Source organism: Puma concolor, chromosome C1 (assembly GCF_028749965.1).
Source record: "Puma concolor isolate L17-30 chromosome C1, mPumCon1.1.hap2, whole genome shotgun sequence".
Classification (NCBI taxonomy): Eukaryota; Metazoa; Chordata; class Mammalia; order Carnivora; family Felidae; genus Puma; species Puma concolor.
This window is the reverse complement of record NC_141674.1, coordinates 132870230-132890499: the sequence shown is the minus strand read 5'-3', so window position 1 is coordinate 132890499 and position 20270 is coordinate 132870230. Positions and strand designations below refer to the sequence as shown.

The 20270-nt window shown below is 34.2% G+C and overlaps 1 protein-coding gene across 4 annotated transcripts in view; it reads left to right on the top strand.

The window, feature by feature from the left end:
* The window catches only part of LRP1B (LDL receptor related protein 1B), a 1907075-nt gene that overhangs the window by 1375288 nt on the left and 511517 nt on the right, over nucleotides 1-20270 (top strand). For all 4 annotated transcript variants that reach the window (XM_086718488.1, XM_025932005.2, XM_086718489.1 and 1 more), the window contains exons 33-35: nucleotides 9143-9287; nucleotides 13691-13812; nucleotides 15281-15412. In XM_086718488.1, the coding sequence (XP_086574614.1) occupies nucleotides 9143-9287; nucleotides 13691-13812; nucleotides 15281-15412 (399 nt within the window). The remainder of the gene's footprint in view (nucleotides 1-9142; nucleotides 9288-13690; nucleotides 13813-15280; nucleotides 15413-20270) is intronic.

Below are 20270 nucleotides of genomic sequence, written 5' to 3'. Positions count from 1 at the left end.
ACATTTTTTATTTATTTTTGGGACAGAGAGAGACAGAGCATGAATGGGGGAGGGGCAGAGAGAGAGGGAGACACAGAATCGGAAACAGGCTCCAGGCTCTGAGCCATCAGCCCAGAGCCCGACGCGGGGCTCGAACTCACGGACCGCGAGATCGTGACCTGGCTGAAGTCGGACGCTTAACCAACTGCGCCACCCAGGCGCCCCTTATAAACACCTTTATTAGCTCTATTAGTAAATGTATTTTTTTGCTAGGGCTAACATAACAAAGTCTCACAGACTGAGTGGCAAAACAGAAATTGCCTTTCTCACTGTTTGGGAGCTTGAAGTCTGAGATCAAGGTGTCAGCATGCTTGTTATTGACTGAGGCCTCTCTCCAGGACTTGTAGATGGGTGTCTTGTCCTCCATGGGTCTTCCCTGTGTGTGTATCTGTGTCCTAGTTTTCTCCTTCTCTTTCTTTCTCTCTTTTTATTCCAGTATAATTAACCTACAGTGTTATAGTAGTTTCAGGTGTACAATGTAGTGATTCAACAATTCTGTACATTACTCAGTCCTTCTAATCTTCTCTTCCTATAAGGACATTAGTCATAGTGGATTAGGACCCATCCTAATGAACTCATTTTAATTTAATTAGCCCTTTAAAGTCCCTATCTCTAAAGACAATTACACTCTGAAGTACTGGAAGTTTGGACTTCAACATATGAATTTTGGGAGACACAATTCAACCCATAATGGTGGAGTAGAGATACTCATAATTACTTGCATTAAGTTAAGGAAGTAGTCTTTGCATTCTGATAATTTCTGAAGATTCTAGTATATTCAAGTCAATAACAGTGTGAGAAAGAAAAAGTGGAAGAAACAAATGTGATTCTAAGTAATACATAGTCAAAACCAAAGTTCTTTGTGTTAGAGATATTTGAAAAATATATTTAAAAAGAAATGTTTTCAAAAAGATAATATCAACAGGGAATGGGAGAGATGGCTTTATTTAAATGTTTTCTGAGTTATGATTTGTTACGGGAGATATTTTTAGGGATATTTATTTCCCCAGTCATTTCCCATGTATTTAGGAAATTTCTAAATCGTGCTCAGTTCAAAAGAATGCAAAGCACTGTGAAGAACATAAAGAAGTACAAGACAGGATCCTTGTTCTCAAGAGCTTTCATCTCTGGATAGAGACTCAAAATTAATACAAGTGAAAAGAAGGGAAAAGCAGTAATTAAAAATAAAACTATGTGATTCCGTGTGGAGATGCCTCAGCATCAGTGGGAAGGAAGTGTCAATGTGAGATATGCCTAGTCTGACATACTTTGCTGCGGGACAGAAGGGTTCTACTTGTGCAGTGAAGGGTGCCTATATTGGAAGCACGTGCTGACAAAGATGGGGAAACCAACGTTTGTAAAAAATGGAAACATGCCTATTTTCACCATAGCACTAATAGAAGTTTTTAGTTATTTTCTTTCCTAATTTTTGTTAAAATTGTGATAAGAATACTTAGCATGAGATTCACCCCCCTCACAGATTTTTAAGTGCACAATACAGTGTTGTTAACTACTGGCACAATGTTGTACAGCAGATCTCTAGAACATACCCCCTTTCTTATAACTGAAACTTTATACCTGTGGAAGAGCAACTTCCCCTCTCCTTCTCTCCCCAACCTCTGGCAACCATCATTCTATTCTCTGTTTCTGAGTTTGACTATATTAGGTACCTCATATAAGTGGAATCTTGAAGTGTGTGTCCGTTTTTGACTGGCTAATTTTACTTAGCATGATGTCCTCAAGGTTCATCCATGTTGTTGTATGTGATAAAATCTCCTTTTTTTTTAAGTATTAATTTCCTTAGAGCAGTTTTAGGTTCACAGTAAAACTGAAAAAAAAATACTGAGATTGACTATATATCTCCTATATTCTTACATTTATAGTCTCTCTCATTATCAACATTCTGTACAGGATATTTCCTTCTTTATTAATGTTGAATAATATTCTTTTTATGTATATACCACATTTTGTTGAATCACTCATCCTTTAAAAGACATTTAGGTTGTTTCTATATCTTTGCTATTATGAATTATGCTGCAATTAACATTGGAGTGTTAATATGTCTTTGATATCCTGACTTCAATTCCTTTGAATATATACCCAGATATATGGGGTTGCTAGGTCATATGATAGTTCTATTTTTAATTTTTTTTTAGTAACCCCCATACTATTTTCTGTAGTGGCCTTGCCATTTTACATTCCCAGAGCAATGTGCAAGGGTTCCAATTTCTCCATACCCTTGCTCACATTTTTTCTTTTTTATTTATTTCTTTAATCATAGCCCTCCTAACAAATGTGAGGTACTATCTCATTCCGGTTTGGATTTGCATTTCTTTGATGAGTGGTGATATTGAGCATATTTTCATATACATGTGGGCCATTCGCATGCCTTCTTTAGAAACATGTTTATTCAAGTAATTCGCCATTTTCAATCAGGTTATTTATTTATTTTTTTGCTGTTGATTTGTAGAAGTTTCATTTATTTCTTTCCTGTTTGTTTATGTATTTCTCTCTCCCTCACTAGAACATAGGATCTATAAAAGCAGACATTGTCTTCTCTCATTTTCCCACCACCTATATAGTACTTGTAAATAAAATAGATGCCTGATATTAGTTGAAAAATGAATGAATGAATATTGTGAGGTGACAAGAATGGATTAAACACAAGTAGTAGAGAGAAGTTGGAAAGAAATTTTAGGTGGAATCAATTCAGATTATGTCTTGATTTTAAAACTTGGTAAAGAATTTTAAATTTGAGGCAGTATATAATCAGGAAATTAGAAGAATCTTGAGCAAGGATGAGGGATGATGAAAGGTATGTTTTCAGAGGGCCACAACAACCTAGAATACTTTTTCTAGGCTATCTGTGGTCCTTTTTGTGCTGGTCACTACTTAGATTCATATTATCCAAGTCCTCATGGTCCTTCCTGGGCATAAGGTTCTTTGGTCATGGTCCTCGAGGACATGGTTCTTTCTGTTCTGCCTCTCCTCCCATTTATATGACAGCTTTGTACTGCCCCAACAGAATCCAATTGGTTATCCTTAGAGACATTTTACAGAGACAGGGCATAGTTTTGTGCTACTCTTAGAAGCCTCTCCTGCCCTGAAACTAATCTAGATTAGGTTACATGGCCACCTCTATTGCCCAGGAGGCTACAAAAGAATGTGCTTGGCGTTTCGAGTGTTGCCTGTGGAAATTATTCTTCTTTAGCAGAATCGACAGGGAGGAGAGCAGCTGTTGGGTTAACAACATGGAGTCAGCCACAGGTTGACTAGCTTATAGTGGTTAGGGATAGAGGTATTTTTCTTTTCTTCTTCTTCTCGTGTCTTCTTTTCTTTTTCTTTCCTTTTCTTCTCTCTTCCTTCCTTTCTTTTCTGTTTTCTAGTCAAGTCTGATTTTTGCAGTAATGAATAAATCTGTGAAAATATGTGTGTAAATTTCTGTGTAGACATAAGCTTTTAACTACTTTGGGTAAATAACACAGAGTAGATTGCTGAATCATAGGGTAGGAATATTTTTGATTTTGTAAGAAACCACCAAATTTTCTTCCAAAATAGCTGTAACATTTTATATTCTCACCAGCAGCGTATGAGGGTTTTTGTTGCATCACATTCTTGTTGGCATTTGGCGTTGTCAGTGTTCTGAACTTTGGCCATTTTAATAGGTGTCTAATGGTATCTAATTGTTATGTTATTTTGCATTTCTCTGATCACATATGAGGTGGAGCATCTGTTCATATGCTTGTCTGCCATCTATATATCTTTTTTGAGGAGGTGTCTGTTAAGGTCTTTCGCACTTTTTTTCTTAATTTGGTTGTTTTGTTGAATTTTAAGAATTCTTTGTATGTACTTTTTTGTTTAAAGCTTATTTTTGAGAGAAAGGCAGAGCACAAGCAGGGGAGGGGCAGAGAGAGAGGGAGACACAGAATCCAAAGCAGGCTCCAGGCTCTGAGCTGTCAGCACAACATGGGGCTCGAACCCACAAACCATGAAATCATGACCTGAGCCGAAGTCAGCTGACTGAGCCACCCAGGTGCCCCAAGAATTCTTGGTATATTTTTGATAATGGTCTTTTATCAGATGTATCTTTTGCAAATATTCTCTCCATGTCTGTGGCTTGTCTTCCAAGTACCTTGATATTTTCTTTTGCACAGAAGTTTTACTTTTAACAAGTCCATTTTATCAATTACTGGTTTCATGGATTATGTCTTTGATGTTGTAACTAAAAAGGCTCAAAGTCATTTAGGTTTGCTTCTATATTATCTTTTGGGAGCTTTATAATTTTGCATTTTACATTTAGGTCAGTGTTCCATTTTGAGTTCATTTTTGTGAAGGGTGTAAGGTCTGTACCTAGATTCATTCTCTTTCATGTAGATGCCCCGTTGTCCCAGCTGGAACACTGTTTAAGAGACTGTTTGCTCCATTGTATTGCCTTTGCTGCTTTGTCAAAAATCAGATGACTGTATTTACTGAGATCCTTTTCTGGGCTCTCCATTTGATTTCGTTGATTTGTCTATTGTTTTACCAATACCACACTGTCTTAATTACTGTAGCTTTGTAGTAACTCTCTTCTCCATTTCATTCATTTTTGAGCACTATCTGCCAAATACCTACATCTGAAGAGGCATAGATTGTGGGTCAGTTGTTCTTTCAAGTAAAGATGATATTCTATGAAAAAAGTAGGTCATTTTTATTTAAAAAAAAAACAAAAAGGAGATAGATAGAGGGGGGAGGCACAAACCAGGAAACAGACCCTTAACAATAGAGAACAATTTGAGGGTTACTGGAAAGGAGGAGGGATGGGTTAAATGGGTGACAGGTTAAGGAGGGCTTTTGTGATGATGAACACTGGGTTGTAGTAAGTGATGAGTCACTAAATTCTGCATCTGAAACTCACATTACCCTGTATGTTAACTAACTGGAATTTAAATAAAAACTTGAAGAAAAAAAAGCAGCTTATTTTCCTGGAGGTTAAACTCCATAAGTACATTTCTTCCAGACAATCATGATTTAGCATGCGACAGAAGTGCTTTATGCACACTTCCCAATTTGCCACACAGATTATTAAAAAGACATGTACCAAAATATCAAGATTTAATAAAATTAGTGCTTTTTACTGATCAATTCAGAACACTCTTAAGTAAAACAGGCTGATTTATTCATTTATTTATTTTTTCTGTAAGTGCATAGCAGTAGACAACCAATGATTTCTAGTCAGATTAGTGATACTGACTATTGGACTTTTTAGACTAATAGTCTACTTGTCTTTCTTCTTCTATCATATTATCTGCCTTTTTCTTTGTATTATGGAAGATTTTCTCAAACACATTTCGGCATCACTCTATTTTAAAACGTATTTTATTTCGGGGCGCTTGGGTGGCGCAGTCGGTTGGGCGTCCGACTTCAGCCAGGTCACGATCTCGCGGTCCGTTGAATTCGAGCCCCGCGTCGGGCTCTGGGCTGATGGCTCAGAGCCTGGAGCCTGTTTCCGATTCTGTGTCTCCCTCTCTCTCTGCCCCTCCCCCGTTCATGCTCTGTCTCTCTCTGTCCCAAAAATAAATAAACGCTGAAAAAAAAAACAAAAACATATTTTATTTAAACAAGATTTTTTAATGTTCTAAGAGGTTTCTTTAATTGGCTTTTCTCATTGAACTGGAGATTGTGGGTTCCCCTTGATACGTAACAAAGGAGAACTGGGTGTCTGTCTATCATGGATTTCCTCTTTTTTTGTGAAAATAAGACTCTTTACTTTGTATCTTTCTGGAGAGGGGGCGTCTCACTGGGAGCTCTGCATGCCATTGGACACTGACTTGCAGATTTTGCTTTAGGTAGGAGCTAGGGGTCAGGTTTTGCCTTCCTCAAGTGCCAGAATGAAGGGAATGTTATTGCGAGACACCAGACCTAATATTTCAAGCCTGTTTGCTGAGTATTTTAATTTTTTCAAATGTCTATTTTTGAGAGATTGAAAGATAGAGCACAACCACGGGAAGGGCAGAGAGAGAGGGAGACACAGAATCCTAAGCAGGCTTCAATCTCTGAGCTGTCAGCACAGAGCCCACCAGAGGCTTAAACTCAGGAACCGCGAGATCATGACTTGAGCCAAAAGTCTGACACTTAACCGACTGAGCCACCCAGGTCCCCCTGTTTGATGAGTATTTTAAAAAAGAGCTATGGTCATATTTTTGAGAATTTCTATTAGTGGCTATCACCCTCTGTAAACTCAGGGCAAGGGGTTACAGACATGGTGGTGGTAGAGGATATTACATATAAAAATATCTTCACTTAATTATTCTATTTTTAACCTTTATTAGCACTCCCACTGTACTCTTTGGAGGCTGAAATCAAGGTCATCTAGAGTTCTGTGGAGAGTGATGGCTTCCACTTCTCTATTGTAAAAATCACATTTTATGTTATCTTATTTTCATTTTTAATTAGAGTATGAAATAAAACTGAGAGTGGGGGAAAATGAACACTCCAGGTTGCAACTTAACCTATTTCTCCATCTTTTATACCATCTATACCATTATAAAATACCATCTTTTATACATTGTTTATAGGTCCTTAATTCTCTATGGGTGTATACATGGATTTTTCTACTTTGTGTTTCTAAATTCCCATGACAGTGGCACATTGAAAAAACTGAAAGGGAACATACATGGGTCTAGTCTACTGTACCGTTCTATACACCTTTTAATAAGGTCTCTACAGGGGCCCCTGGGTGGCTCAGTCAGTTAAGCGTCTGACTCTGGCTCAGGTCATGATCTCGTGTTTTGTGAGACCCAGCCCCATGTGGGTCTCTGTGCTGACAGTTCAGAGCCTGGAGCCTACTTCGGATTCTGTGTCTCTCTCTCTGCCCCTCCACTGCTTGAACTCTGTCTCTGTCTCTCTTTTAAATATAAATAAAAATTTAAAAATAATAATAAATAAAGTCTCTACAGTAAAATTTTCTATTCACAGTGAACTTTTACCTTGTTAGGTCAATTCACAAGTGTAAAACAAGCCCAAAAGTGAATGGGCTACTCAATGTCATCAGCATAATCTAAGCTCCATATGCATATGTCAAGAGAGAGAAGACTATAAACTCCATCCATCTATAGAAGGGGACACTAGAGATTAAATTGGCACCAGCAGCTCTGAAATCGGTGCTTGTTATATAATCTGGGGCCTCTATTTATTGTATGACCCGGGGAAAGCTTCTTAATGTCACTTTGCCTCAGCATTCTACTGTAAAATGGTTTAATAATAGTAGTACTTAGGGATGCCTGGGTGGCTCAGTTGGTTGAGTGAACGACTCTTGATTTTGGCTCAGGTCATGATCCAAGGGTCATGGGATTGAGCCCTGCATCACGCTATGTGCTGAACGTGGAGCCTGCTTAAGATTCCCTCTCTCCCTCCCTCCCTCTGCCCCACTATCCCACTTGCACTTTCTCTGTCTAAAATAAAATAAAAATAATAAAGAAATAATGGTAATACTAGCCTTCTAGAATTGTTTTGAAGATTAAATGTATTAATCTACCTTCAGTGTTTACAAATGTGTGTTGTACAAAATCAAATTCAGTAAGGGGTGATTATTGTTGATATCTGTATTAGTATCCTTCTTAAATATCTGAAACTAGGCCTTGGTTTAGTCAAAATATCATAGCATTTGAATGAGAATAAATGAACTGTGAAGGTAAAGAGTTTTTTTGTTTTGTTTTTTGGGTTTTTTTTCACAAAATTAATTAACCTTTGACTTCTAGGTAAAAATTAATGCGGTCCCAATTGTTATTAGTTAGGCTTTTGTTGAAAAGTCTAAATTGTTTAAAACCTTTATAATTTTGAACTTTATTTTGATTACTGCCTTTCCTTAATTTTTTTAAAATAAATGTTTATTCCTTTTTGAGAGAGCGTGTGGGCAGGGGAGGGGCAGAGAGAGAGGGGGACAGAGGATCCAAATCAGGCTCTGCACTGGTAGCAGAGATCCTGATATGGGGCTCAAACTCATGAACTGTGAGATCATGACCTGAGACAAAGTCCAATGCTCAACTAACTGAGCCACCCAGGTACCCCTCTTTAAAATTTTTAATGCAGTCAGCATGGAGTTGTAGAAAGAACACAAGTTTTAGAGATAGGAAGACAAAGTATAAAAATTTGATTGGGGTGCCTTGGTAGCTCAGTTGGTTTAAGTATCTGACTCTTGGTTTTGGCTCAGGTCATGATCTCACAGTTCGTAAGATCGAGCCCTGCATTGGACTCTGCACTGACAGTGTGGAGCCTGCTTGGGATCCTCTGTCTCCCTGTCTCTCTGCCCCTCCCCTGCTCGTCCTGTCTCTTTCTCAAAATAAATAAACTGAAAAACAATTTTTTAATTTGATTAATCTCTATGAATCTTAGAGTCTTCATCTATAAAATGAGACTGGTAATAGTTTCTTTATAGTTTCTCTATGATAATTTGAAATAAAATAATAATAAATCTATCGTCTTCACCAGCATGCTAGCTTCCTTAGGGTTGAGACTATTTTTTTTTTTTTTAATCTATGGAACATTACAGAGTGTCTACTACCAAAAAACATTCAATATGTGTCCTCAACACATACACTGAACAGTTTACATTATTAACATTTTGAAGAAAGGGTCATAAGTTGTGCAAAAAAATAAAAGAGTTATGAAGAATTCAGTAATGGGGAGTACAAATTATTAAAAGCTTACATACTGTAAACAAAAATAGGACAATATTTTCTTATAATTGCTTGGATATTTGGTTGGATTTTGCCATTTATTTACAGATATTGTACAGCACTAATGTGATCATGTGTACATATGTAAATAATGTAGTCTGTATTCCATATTAATTTGAAAATGCTTTTATTTATAGTCTATGTTTTACGAAAAAGAAAAGTTAAAGGCAAGAATCTCTAATTGGAGAGGAAGGAGGAAAATTTAAACAAATATCATTGTGGTTTGTATTTTTTAAAGAATAAAAGAGATTTTATTTTTTCCCCTTAGACACAGAGCTTGGGAATGTAACAAAAGAAATCAGAAAGTATTATACTTTACTGGCTGTTTATTATTATTTAATAAGATGATTATCTTTTTCATAGAAAAAATCTTTTCATTTTTATAGATAAGAAACTGTGGTGGGCAGACCAAAACTTAGCTCAGCTGGGAACCTGCAGCAAAAGGGATGGAAGAAACCCCACAGTCCTACGAAATAAGACTTCTGGGGTTGTTCATATGAAAGTGTACGATAAAGAAGCACAGCAAGGCAAGTCACAGTGTAATGAATTTGTGCCACCTTTTGAATATATAATGTTCTCTCTTTTCATATTATTTTCTCAATTCAACAATTGAAAGGTTTGTATTTTTGCTTCTGGTAAAAAAAAAAAAAAGCGGGGGTGGGTGGGTGGGAGGCAAATGCTGCTTAATACTACACAAGAAATTCTTTTGACATCAGGTATATAATGAGCTTTCAAAACATTAGCAGAGCCACCCAAGGAATCTTAATTTGTCAGGTCTTCAAAGAAGTCTTATCGAGTTCTTGATTTCAAAATATAAGAATAAGAAAAAATCCCAGCAAAATATATGCAGTATATAATTAAGCCCAGAACCTGAATGAACCAGGGGACTTCAAATGGACTATGTCAACGTAAGAATTTCACATCCAAAAAGCACTGCATTGTTTGGCTCTAAGCATTTTACTTTTTTGTTTTTGCTTGTCCAAATGGTGTGCAGTGAAATGGAGTGAGAGAACTAACAGATGGTTTACATAGGTGGACTTGTCACATTGCCCGAATGGCAATTAGATTAGAGATGCCAGCCAGGACAGCCCCACACCTGCTAGTCCTTTCTTAGTTTTTGTTTCATGACCCATGACATTTAGCAGTACTTGTTTTCTAGAAAAAACATTTCTCTGTATTATACTTCCTTACCTCAGTCTCTGCCATGAGACCCTTAGCTTCATATACTTTTCTTCTTAGTAAAAACATTTCAAGAAAATGTAAAGGGATTTTCATCTAAAGGAGTTAGACATATAGACCAAAACAGAGAATAGTATAGGTAGAAATAGTGAACCAAGGGGATTGCTGATTGTGAAGACCGGTAACAACCATCATTCAAGCAGAATTTATTGGTGATACCAATTGGGAGCCATACCTGCATATCCAGAGACAAAATGAAGACCAGATTTATGGTTGCCTTCCCTGTACAAAAGCATGGGCAAATTTTGGTCTGAAATCCTTCCTGAAATTTCCTGGAAAAAATTTAAAAGAATTTCTTTAGAATAAAAAATAACGATGAAGTGATTACTGGGCTCCTTTCATGGTTCAGAAGATACCAATACCCAAACCCTTATGCATAAAACTGTATTTCCTCTCTGATATATTTTTAAATCACTGTCTATAATAATTAACAGGAGTGTTTTCACCAGTAATTTTGTAATGGAAGATTTCTGTATCAAAATAAATAATTTTAGTGGCATACAAGTCATGGGGAATATATCATATAATTGAGAATAAAACGCTGGTACTCAGTAAATAAAATATTGTGACATTTTTGTGGATTTCAATGTGATATATTTGCAAAGAATAAAAACTTAAAATACTATGATAAATGTTAGTTCATAGTCTATACTTAATGAGATTATACCCAAAAACACATTAGAAAATACAACAGAGGGACAGATACATTATTTCTAAAAAGGACATTTTAAAAAATATATATTCATTTTTTTATCAAAATGTGAACAAACACATTGTTTGAAATTGTATATTAGTTTAATATATAGAGTATTCCTAGATACCGTCCCAATAAAGTTTATTGGAGGAAAAATTTATTATGTTTCCTCACTTTTTTGCTCATGTACATAAATTGTTGTCTCGTAAGAGTTTAATCCTACAAAAGTAGAGTTGGCATTTTATGCATCGTGAAAGTATTACTAAATTGATAAGGACCTGCAGTACTTAGAAATTAATGGTGTAATATGACTAAGCTTAAAATTCAGTGAGAATACTATTTTTACTGAAAAAATATGCTGATAAAAGCATCTGTATTAAAGAGAATCCCATTAACAGAATCACGGCAGGTACCTTAAAAGCTTCATTACTATGAAATATGAGCAATTTAGGATTATTTAAGGTTAACATTACTACTTCTTTGGATTTCAAAGTACAATTAGCTACTTCATTTATCATTTTTGACACAGATCACTGGAGAGCCGGGACTTCTCGTTAGTCAAGTGGACTTTCTGACTCCACTAGGGAATTGGGGCATGAAGTTTGAACATCAGTATCATTGCAAAATATTAAGCCAAGCTAATATTTCTAATTTGCCAGATAATCACTACCAAAATTACTGTCTTTTAAAATCTAATACTTTTCCTACATCAATTCTTTATTTAATAGGCAAAGATAAATACTGTAAATAATGATTCATTTCAATTATTTTTTTCCTTTCTGTCTCCCTATTAGAGACCAAAATGATACATGAAATGCATGTTGTTGTACAACATAATTGTTAACATAGGCTAATTTTATTATTTGTCAAAAAATAAGTATGATACAATATGTATTGCTATTATTACAATTAGATTTAAAAATGCACAGTCCCAGAAGTTCCTTTTCCGTTATTTTTTCACATATTTTTATATCATCAAGGTTATAGAACTCTATATTTTTTGAAATTTTAATTATCTTCCTGAATCTATTTTTTTAACTTCATTTCCTTGTTTCTCCTTCTCTCCACTTGGTGTTTCTTCAAACTTTATAGTTAAAACATTTCTTGTCAATCTTTTCTCAGTCTTTCAGCCTTTTGTAATAGTTGAAATAAATCTATAACAAAATGCAGAAGTCCATAGATTGGCATTGCATTAATATATGTTTATGTGCTTCCTATAAAATAAAATATATTTAAGTTCAGTATAGATTACTGTAAGTCTACATAACTACAGATCAAGGTTAGTATAGATTGCTGTAAACTATGTAACTATGTGCTATATAACAGTAAATTTAACTGTCTCTTAAAGTAATCAGAGGTCTGAAGTTTTATCTTCATATATAAGTATATAAAAAGTCAGCTTGAGGAAAGGGGAAATAAGTCAACTAATCTTCATTAGTTTATATAAGAGATAAAGGTAATCATTTCAAAAGTTCAGGGCAACTCAAATCCTAGTATGTGGCCCTATATAGGATGGAGTTCGTCATTGACTGAACTGGCAGCTATTGGAAATTAGGAGAGAATGTGGTAGATCTCCTGATGAGAAATCTCCCATGTTGAGGGTATTTCACACTTCAAAAATGACAGAGCTCATGACAGCTTCTATTGAACAATTAAATCCCATCAGACTCTCTTGAATTCAGGAGATGAGAAATAATGAGCTGCATTGGTATTTTGAATTTTCCATAGAGCACTATTGATATATAGCTTTCATCATGCTTTGTAATTCTCACTGGATTTACTGCACGTCGCATTAGAGCTTGAACATCCAGTAAATGGCATTGCATGTCCTAGAATAATAAAAATGTTGTAAAAATGGGATATTTAATGAACTTGCTGGGTAAGATTGTAAATTACTTAATGTCACGCTACCAGGTTTAATTAGCACATTGGGCCTAGTAAATTCAGTGGAACATCTTTCTAGAATGCCTACCTGTGATTACCTGACTAATATTTGTCATTGCTACTACACAGGAATAAGGAGAATTAATATGCCAATTAATTAGATGACTCTTGCGGGTATGTTTTAAATATATTTGGGGAGAATTATGTTCCTAGGAATAGCAAACTTTATTTCCTTTTTAAAAATTATATATATATATATATATATATATATAATATACACACATATATACATATATATACACATACATATATGTGTATATGTACTTCCTTTCTTTTAGCAGCGTAGTCTTCAAATTGAGTTAGTAATATAATTTAACAGCGATTTATTTGACATATTTGGATAAAGTATTCCTGAAAATGAAGTAACTATAGAGTTGAAGTGAAATATAGTAGTCAAGAAAGAAAGATTTCCTAGTTCCTGTGATCTTAAAATATTGTAAAGGTCTATAACAGTATTCATGACAAACCAATTTCACTTGTTCTTCTGTAGCTGTGAATCTTCTCATGAATCATCATTTGCTTTGAAATAATAGTTTTTAATTATTTATTTTTAAATTTATGTTTAAGACATAATTGACATAAAGCATTGTACAAGTTTAAGGTATATAAGGTGTTGATTTGATACATTTATATGTTGCAATATAATTACCACCTTAGTATTAGTTCCTAAGTCTACCATATCACATAATTATCATTTCTTCTTCGTGATGGGAACAATTAAGATCTGGTCTCTCAGCAACTGTGAATTGTAATTAAAGTTTAATAGATACTATAAATTAATTATAGTATTGCTGCCTATAATCACTAGGCCATGCATGAGATCTCCATTCACTTTTTTGGGAGGGCAGACTTCAACTATAACATGCCACTTTGAATTATTCAAGACACTCAAACATGATACTAACCAATAGAAAACAGCTACATTTATAAATCAACAAAAGCATAAATACTTGTTCATATTATTGGTATTGAATGATACTCCAATTTTATTAAATTTTATATTTTATTTTTCTTGAATTTTATATTTCTTTTGCTTGTTTTCCTTCTATTCAGGCAGCAATTCTTGCCAACTAAATAATGGTGGATGTTCTCAGCTTTGTTTACCAACATCTGAAACTACAAGGACTTGCATGTGTACAGTGGGATATTATCTCCAAAAGAACCGAATGTCATGTCAAGGTATAAGGTCTTGAAAAATTTAATTCTGATGAAATGACTTTATCCATGCAGATTTGAGGCAACATGATGTAGTTAAAAAATAGAAAAAAAATATTAGCTTCTTTTTGGATTCTGGTTCACTGCTCAGTCTCATATATGAAGGATTTTTAATGTACCTAAAATATTTTAAGTATTACTGTTCTTTAAAGCTTCATATCTTTTTTTCAGTTATTTCCAAGAAAAACAGTTTATTGTCAAACTTTTAGCCAAACCCAGTAGAAGCTACCTTTAACTTGAATAGGCAAAGGTTGAAGTAAAAAGCGGTAATTGACCAGTTACAATTACCATCCAATCTGAATCCAGTTATGTTTACTTTCTTTTAACTATTTAAGAGAAAGTATATAAAGGCTGTGAGATCTCTGAATTTCTCAGCGGAAAGAGAAGAGCCCTGCCAAAGAACTGGCACCCAACAGACCCATCTTCCTATTTCTTGTTTCATGAATTCTGGCTCCAAGACTCAAAGAAATTTGGTTCTAGAATGATCTTTTTATCCAATCATAGCTTAATTTCATTTTTAAAAAGTTTCAGTCTTATATGAGGAATGTTTGTTAATGTTATCACATGCTTTCTTTTAAATAAAATATTTATATGGCACTTATGTACTAGGCACTGTTCTAAATACTTTAAACATATTAATTCACTTAATCTTTATACTAACCCTTGAGGTAGGTCTCTTATTATTGCCATTTTAGAGATGTGAAAACTGAGGTATAGTGAGATTAACTAGCTTGCCTGAGTCACACAGTTAGTAAGTAGTAAAGACCCATGTAAACCCAGGCATTCTAATTTTAATAAGAAAATATGTGTCAAAAACATGTTCTAGCATATTAGAAAAAGTCATAAACAGCATGCAGACTTCTGGTAGTCAGCTTTTATGTATGTTTATTTTAGGACATACTTTTGATGCTAGAATGGCAAGGTGTTAGTAAAAGTGAAGTACTTTTATATTTTTAGTGTTCAAAATGATTTAAAACTAACTTTATTAGAAAAGTAACAGTGAAATAGTTACCTAAAATTATATATAAAATCAAAGTTTATTATCATATATAAACAACAAGGTAACTGGGCATTAGAAAATAGGGGATGAATTTTGGTTGTGAGGTCAGGTGTGTTTTCAAGAATTACCTGCCTCTGTTTTTGTGAAAGTCTAGTTCCAGATCAGTAGTGTTGTCACTACCTAGGAACTTTTCAAAAATTTAAATGATTTCTCCTGTTGGATGGGGGCCTGGTAATCTGTGTTTTAACAAGTCCTCTAGGAGATTCTGATGCATACCCAAGTTTGAGAACCACTAATCTATCTATCTACCTTTCAACTAGTCAGAAGTGTAGTGTACAATTTAAAAAAGAAAAGTTAAAAATAATGCTAGTAGAATAATTTTAATTTTAAATATTCATTTGGAGCTTTTTTTTTTTTCTTTTTCCAATTTAGGTATAGAGTCATTTCTTATGTACTCTGTTCATGAAGGAATCAGGGGAATACCTCTGGAACCGAGTGACAAAATGGATGCATTGATGCCTATATCAGGAACTTCATTTGCTGTTGGAATAGATTTTCATGCAGGTAAATAGCTTTTTATTCATAATTTATATATGATGTTTTTACTTGATTTATTAAACATGATGCAAATATAACCTTTCCCTCTGTACTCTGAGAGTCAAGATGAGGAACAAGAAAGTAAATTGGTAATGAATTTTTAAGCCAAATACAAATTGCTCTAAATACGTTTTCCTGAAAAAAAAAATCAAGTAAAAATTTCCTAAAATATAGCATTTGAGTTGCAAATACATGAAAATGCCATAATTGACAATCGGTTACTTCATTTTTATTTCTCTCCTTTCAAAATGACACCTTTACTTTTATTCAATTATAGATACGAATATATATAAAATATTTTGTTTGAGAATATACATAAACCATAATCTTATTTAAAATATTTCCAGAATGATTATCTATTCTAACATTGGTAGTAGAATATTAGATCCAAATAACAAGAAAACAATTATAAATTCTGTGACATTTAAATTACTTTTGAAGATGGTATGTATAATTTTGGAGTCATTTTATCCTTACCTTCTTATTTTAGTAAACAGTGAAAAAAAGCATATTGGACACAAACATTTTCTGTGGCTTACATAAATGTGTGACTGGAAATTGATAGTCGACACTGTCCAATTTATTGAAGTAAATGTGTGTGTGTGTGTGTGTGTGTGTGTGTGTGTGTGTGTGTGCTAATTGCTAAATTCAGAGATAGTATAAGCATTAGATATGCTTTGGCATTTATACTCAGATTTTTTTTTCCTACACTTGTGGGTCTAACTTCATAAGAGCAAATTTTTCTACCGCTCATCCAACTAAATCTTAGGTTTCCCATATTAATGTTTTAGTGCTGAAGATGTACATGCATGTTTACAGTGTTTTTTTTTTTTTTTTTTTTTGTAATTGTAAAGACAATTTTATCTAATTCTAAAAAACAAGTAGTTCTTTGATTTATAATCTTAAAATCCTTAAGCATCAGCATGTGGGATTCTGGGTGTAAGCTTATTTTTTTTCCCTCAGCTCTAACACTTTGTTTAATCATGTGTTAATGAAATTCCTGGCTACCATTTAATGAGTTACTGAGGATCTTTACTTTCCTTAAGTAAATTATTTTGTACCCAATGTTTGGAATAATATAGAGGCACACTTTCTACATTTTTAAAAGGATGTTTCCTAAAAGGAAATTCAGACAAATATAGTATATTTTATTGAGCATTATGTAAATTTTGCTAAGATGACAATGTGATTTTTGATCAAACCTTCATTATACTTGGAAGGTTCACTAAAACCATGCATAATCTAGCCAGTCTCTTAATTATAGGCATCTTATTCTTTAGAATTTTATCATATAGGATTTAATAAATGCAAAAGTGCAAAATGAAGAAAACGTGAACTTCTTGAAAAGATGTTATGTACATGCATAATTTTTAATAAGTACACATAATCCCTTGTTTTAACTGTTATCCTATATTTGATTCTTTTAAAGACTTCATAATGATTTTTGAAAGTATTTAAAAATTTTCTATAAGGTAAAATATTGAAACATTTGGTGTAAATGTTCTGATTAGATCACTAGTAAATTTCTTTTTTCTTAAGTGTAGACTGATTATTTGTATAAGTTCGCTCTGAGGCTTTATATTGGCCCTGAAATGGTTAAGTTTCATATAATGTGCCACAACACAGCCAAACAAATATTTTTGTTTGCAGAGAGTAGTACTCTCCCTGTTGCTAGATTTCCAATAATTTTTAATATCATAATAAACTTATTTTGCATCAGAGTAGTTTTTCATCAGAGTGTTCTTCATATCATACCTGCCATATTTTTAAATTAAATTTCTAGAAAGAAATCATTTTTAGAAAATCTATTTCTTCTAAATGTAAAAGGATATAGGCATATGGAATAGTCATATAAAATTAAAGTGTTCAAGAATGTGTTAAAATCCCTATTGTTAATCAGAAAATAGCAGTGCAAAACTTGCTTTGAAATCTGAGGATTAGACAGACACTCGGGGCAGCAAAACATAGAGTTGGAAGAGGTGAGACTTTTGCAACAGGCAACTAGAACTCTAATTCCAGTTCACCCTCTTACTACTCTGTGAGGTTTGTAAGTTAGTTAATATATCTGAGGCTCAGTTTCTTCAGTTTATGGAGTGTGGGAATATTCAGATTAATGTATACAAATGTTTGACACAGTGCCTGACATATAAGAGAGCTAAGAAGATAATAGTGATATCTAATAATAGAAAGTAATAAATTGTAGAAGTAAGCATATATGGTTTATGTGTGTGTAATATATATATTTACAAACATGCCCTGGAAGCCATATTTAAACTTCTAATTAGCAATGTTTTGTTTTTTGTTTTTTTTTTTTCTGTTCTCTTGACTGATACTATACTTTCTGTCCAGTTATCTGCATAGAATAGTTGTTTCTTAACTTCTAGGGGAAAGAGTATATTAGTAAAATTCCTCAGTAAAGATGAACTCAGTAATGATGATAATGAACATTATATAAAGTAGATAAATAAAGCTCAAAAAGTAATACCAGCTCTTTGAAGTCATTCAGTATAAACCTAGGAGGCCAGCAGACAGTGCTTAGATAAGGAACCAAGTAAAGCACTAATATTGATGATGGTAGTGGTGATATCAAGAGCTTCCAACCACTTCTGCACATACCTTTTATGTTTCCATCTATTTCACAGTCTGATCCTTCACTAATTGTGTTTTATGAAAATATATTAGGATCAGAGTAAGTGTCAGCAGCTTGATTTACGGTATCATTATAGACAATATGTAAGCTCTGTGGCTTTGTTGTAGAGTGAAGTTACTCCAGGGAGGAAGGAAGCAAAATGAAGAATCGCTCCTGAGCAAAGTAGAGAAACCAGTTTTCGGTGCATCAACTTTTTTCCCCCCACCAACGCCGTTACGTTTTACCTGATCATAAGTTCTTCCACTATTAGTTCTCTTTGCAGATATTCCATATTTTCTTCTTTCATTCATGGCACTCACATCTGTGACATAATCCCTACTTTAGGATCAATCAAAGATAAAGATGACAGAATGGAAGGGCATAGTTGCTCCTTATTCTAAACAACAAAAACAACAAAACAAACAAAAACCTCCCATCATAATAAGTAGATGGTGTGAAGGAGAATCATTTCTTGAGTATAACCATCATAATTTATGTCATATTATTTTATTACCACAGTTTTACAGAGATAAATCCATTGTTCAAACCTGTACATTTTGTGAGGATTAACGGATCTGAATCCTGCTGGCTTTGAGTCCTAATGAATTACAGTTTTCTGCAGTGAAAGGGTTTCTTTCACCAGAGGAAGCAATTCTGGTTACTATCCACAGAAGAAAGAATACCCTGTGGCTAGATTTAAAATGTTCAAAGCATTTTTTATCACTTCACTGGAAACGTCCCATTCCACTGAAAAAAAAAAAAAAATAAGCTTTGAAAATCCTTGCCTACTGAGTGATATTCCTCCTGATGAATGAATATTGGATTTGATGCTTTAAAAGATATATTTTAGGGTCTCCTGGGTGGCTTCATTTGGTTGAGTGTCCAACTCTTGATTTCTGCTCAGGTCATGATCCCACGGTTCATGAGATCCAGCCCCGTATCTGTCTGTGTGCTGACAGTGCAGAGCCTGCTTGGGATTCTCTCCCTCCCTCTCTCTCTGCCCCTCCCCCACTCATGCTCGCTCACTCTATCTCTCTCTCTCTCTCTCTCTCTTTCTCTCTCTCGTTCTTTGACCTCTCTTTCTCTCTCTCAAAATAAATGGAGATACTTTAAAAAAAATTAAGATATATTTTAGTTAGGAGAAAAACCTTCAAAACAAAGTCCATTGTTCCAGTCAGTAGTGTGGTGTTGAGTATGTAATGCTCTATTCAGCCTGCCCCTCTCCTGCTTTGAGAGTATTTACCCGTTTTTATAATGAACCCATACTAGGATATTACTTGAAGATAAAGATTATTTATCTGAAAATTTCAATCTTCTATTTTTTCATCTTTTATATCTGTTCAAATATTTGTCATCCAACTCAATATTAACACATGTTGATTATGATCTAGTAGGTGTGAAACATCACAGCTAAGTTGCTGTAGAGGATAAAGATAAACAAGGAATAGCTTCTGAGGTAATACACATATGGATGATCTGTAGGGTTTTTTGTTTGTTTATTTTGTCTTTCAAGAGAGCATCAAAAGACTATTATTTGGATGTCATTGCTCGGCACTCCCTATGGAGAATATTTTAATGTTTTTTTTACACCATGACATAGTGATGTAGCTATTAAGACAAAAGACACTGAAGGGACATGTCCTTATAACTTAAAACCCTTAAACCTTAAAACCCATGGAATGTATAACATGAAGAATAATCCCTGATCAAAACTGTAGATCCTAATATAAACTATGGATATTCCAATTTAGGTTTATCAGCTGTAGCAAATGTACCACTCCAAATGAGATGCTGACAGTTGGGGAGGCTGTGTATGTATTAAAGGAGAAAGCACGTGGGAGCTCTCCACTCAATTTGTCTGTGAATCTAAAACTGTTCTAACAAAGTCTATTTGAAAATTTAAGTGAAGGAAACTATATGACAAAATACCATTGCCACATTTACACATTTGAGTGTCAACTACTTACATGAAATAATCTCTCTGTAATAGTTCCACAACATTTGGATATATCTTTGACTGTTAGAACGAGAAGGAACATTTGCTACCATGTTGTAGCATTCCCTCAGGTTACAGATAAGGAAACTGGAACCCAGAGAGATCAAGAGGTTGTATGGTATGGAGGATCCTATTTCCAGTTCTTTACACTACGCCAGCCTGCACTTGTAACCACTGAAACAAAATTTTGTTTAGACATT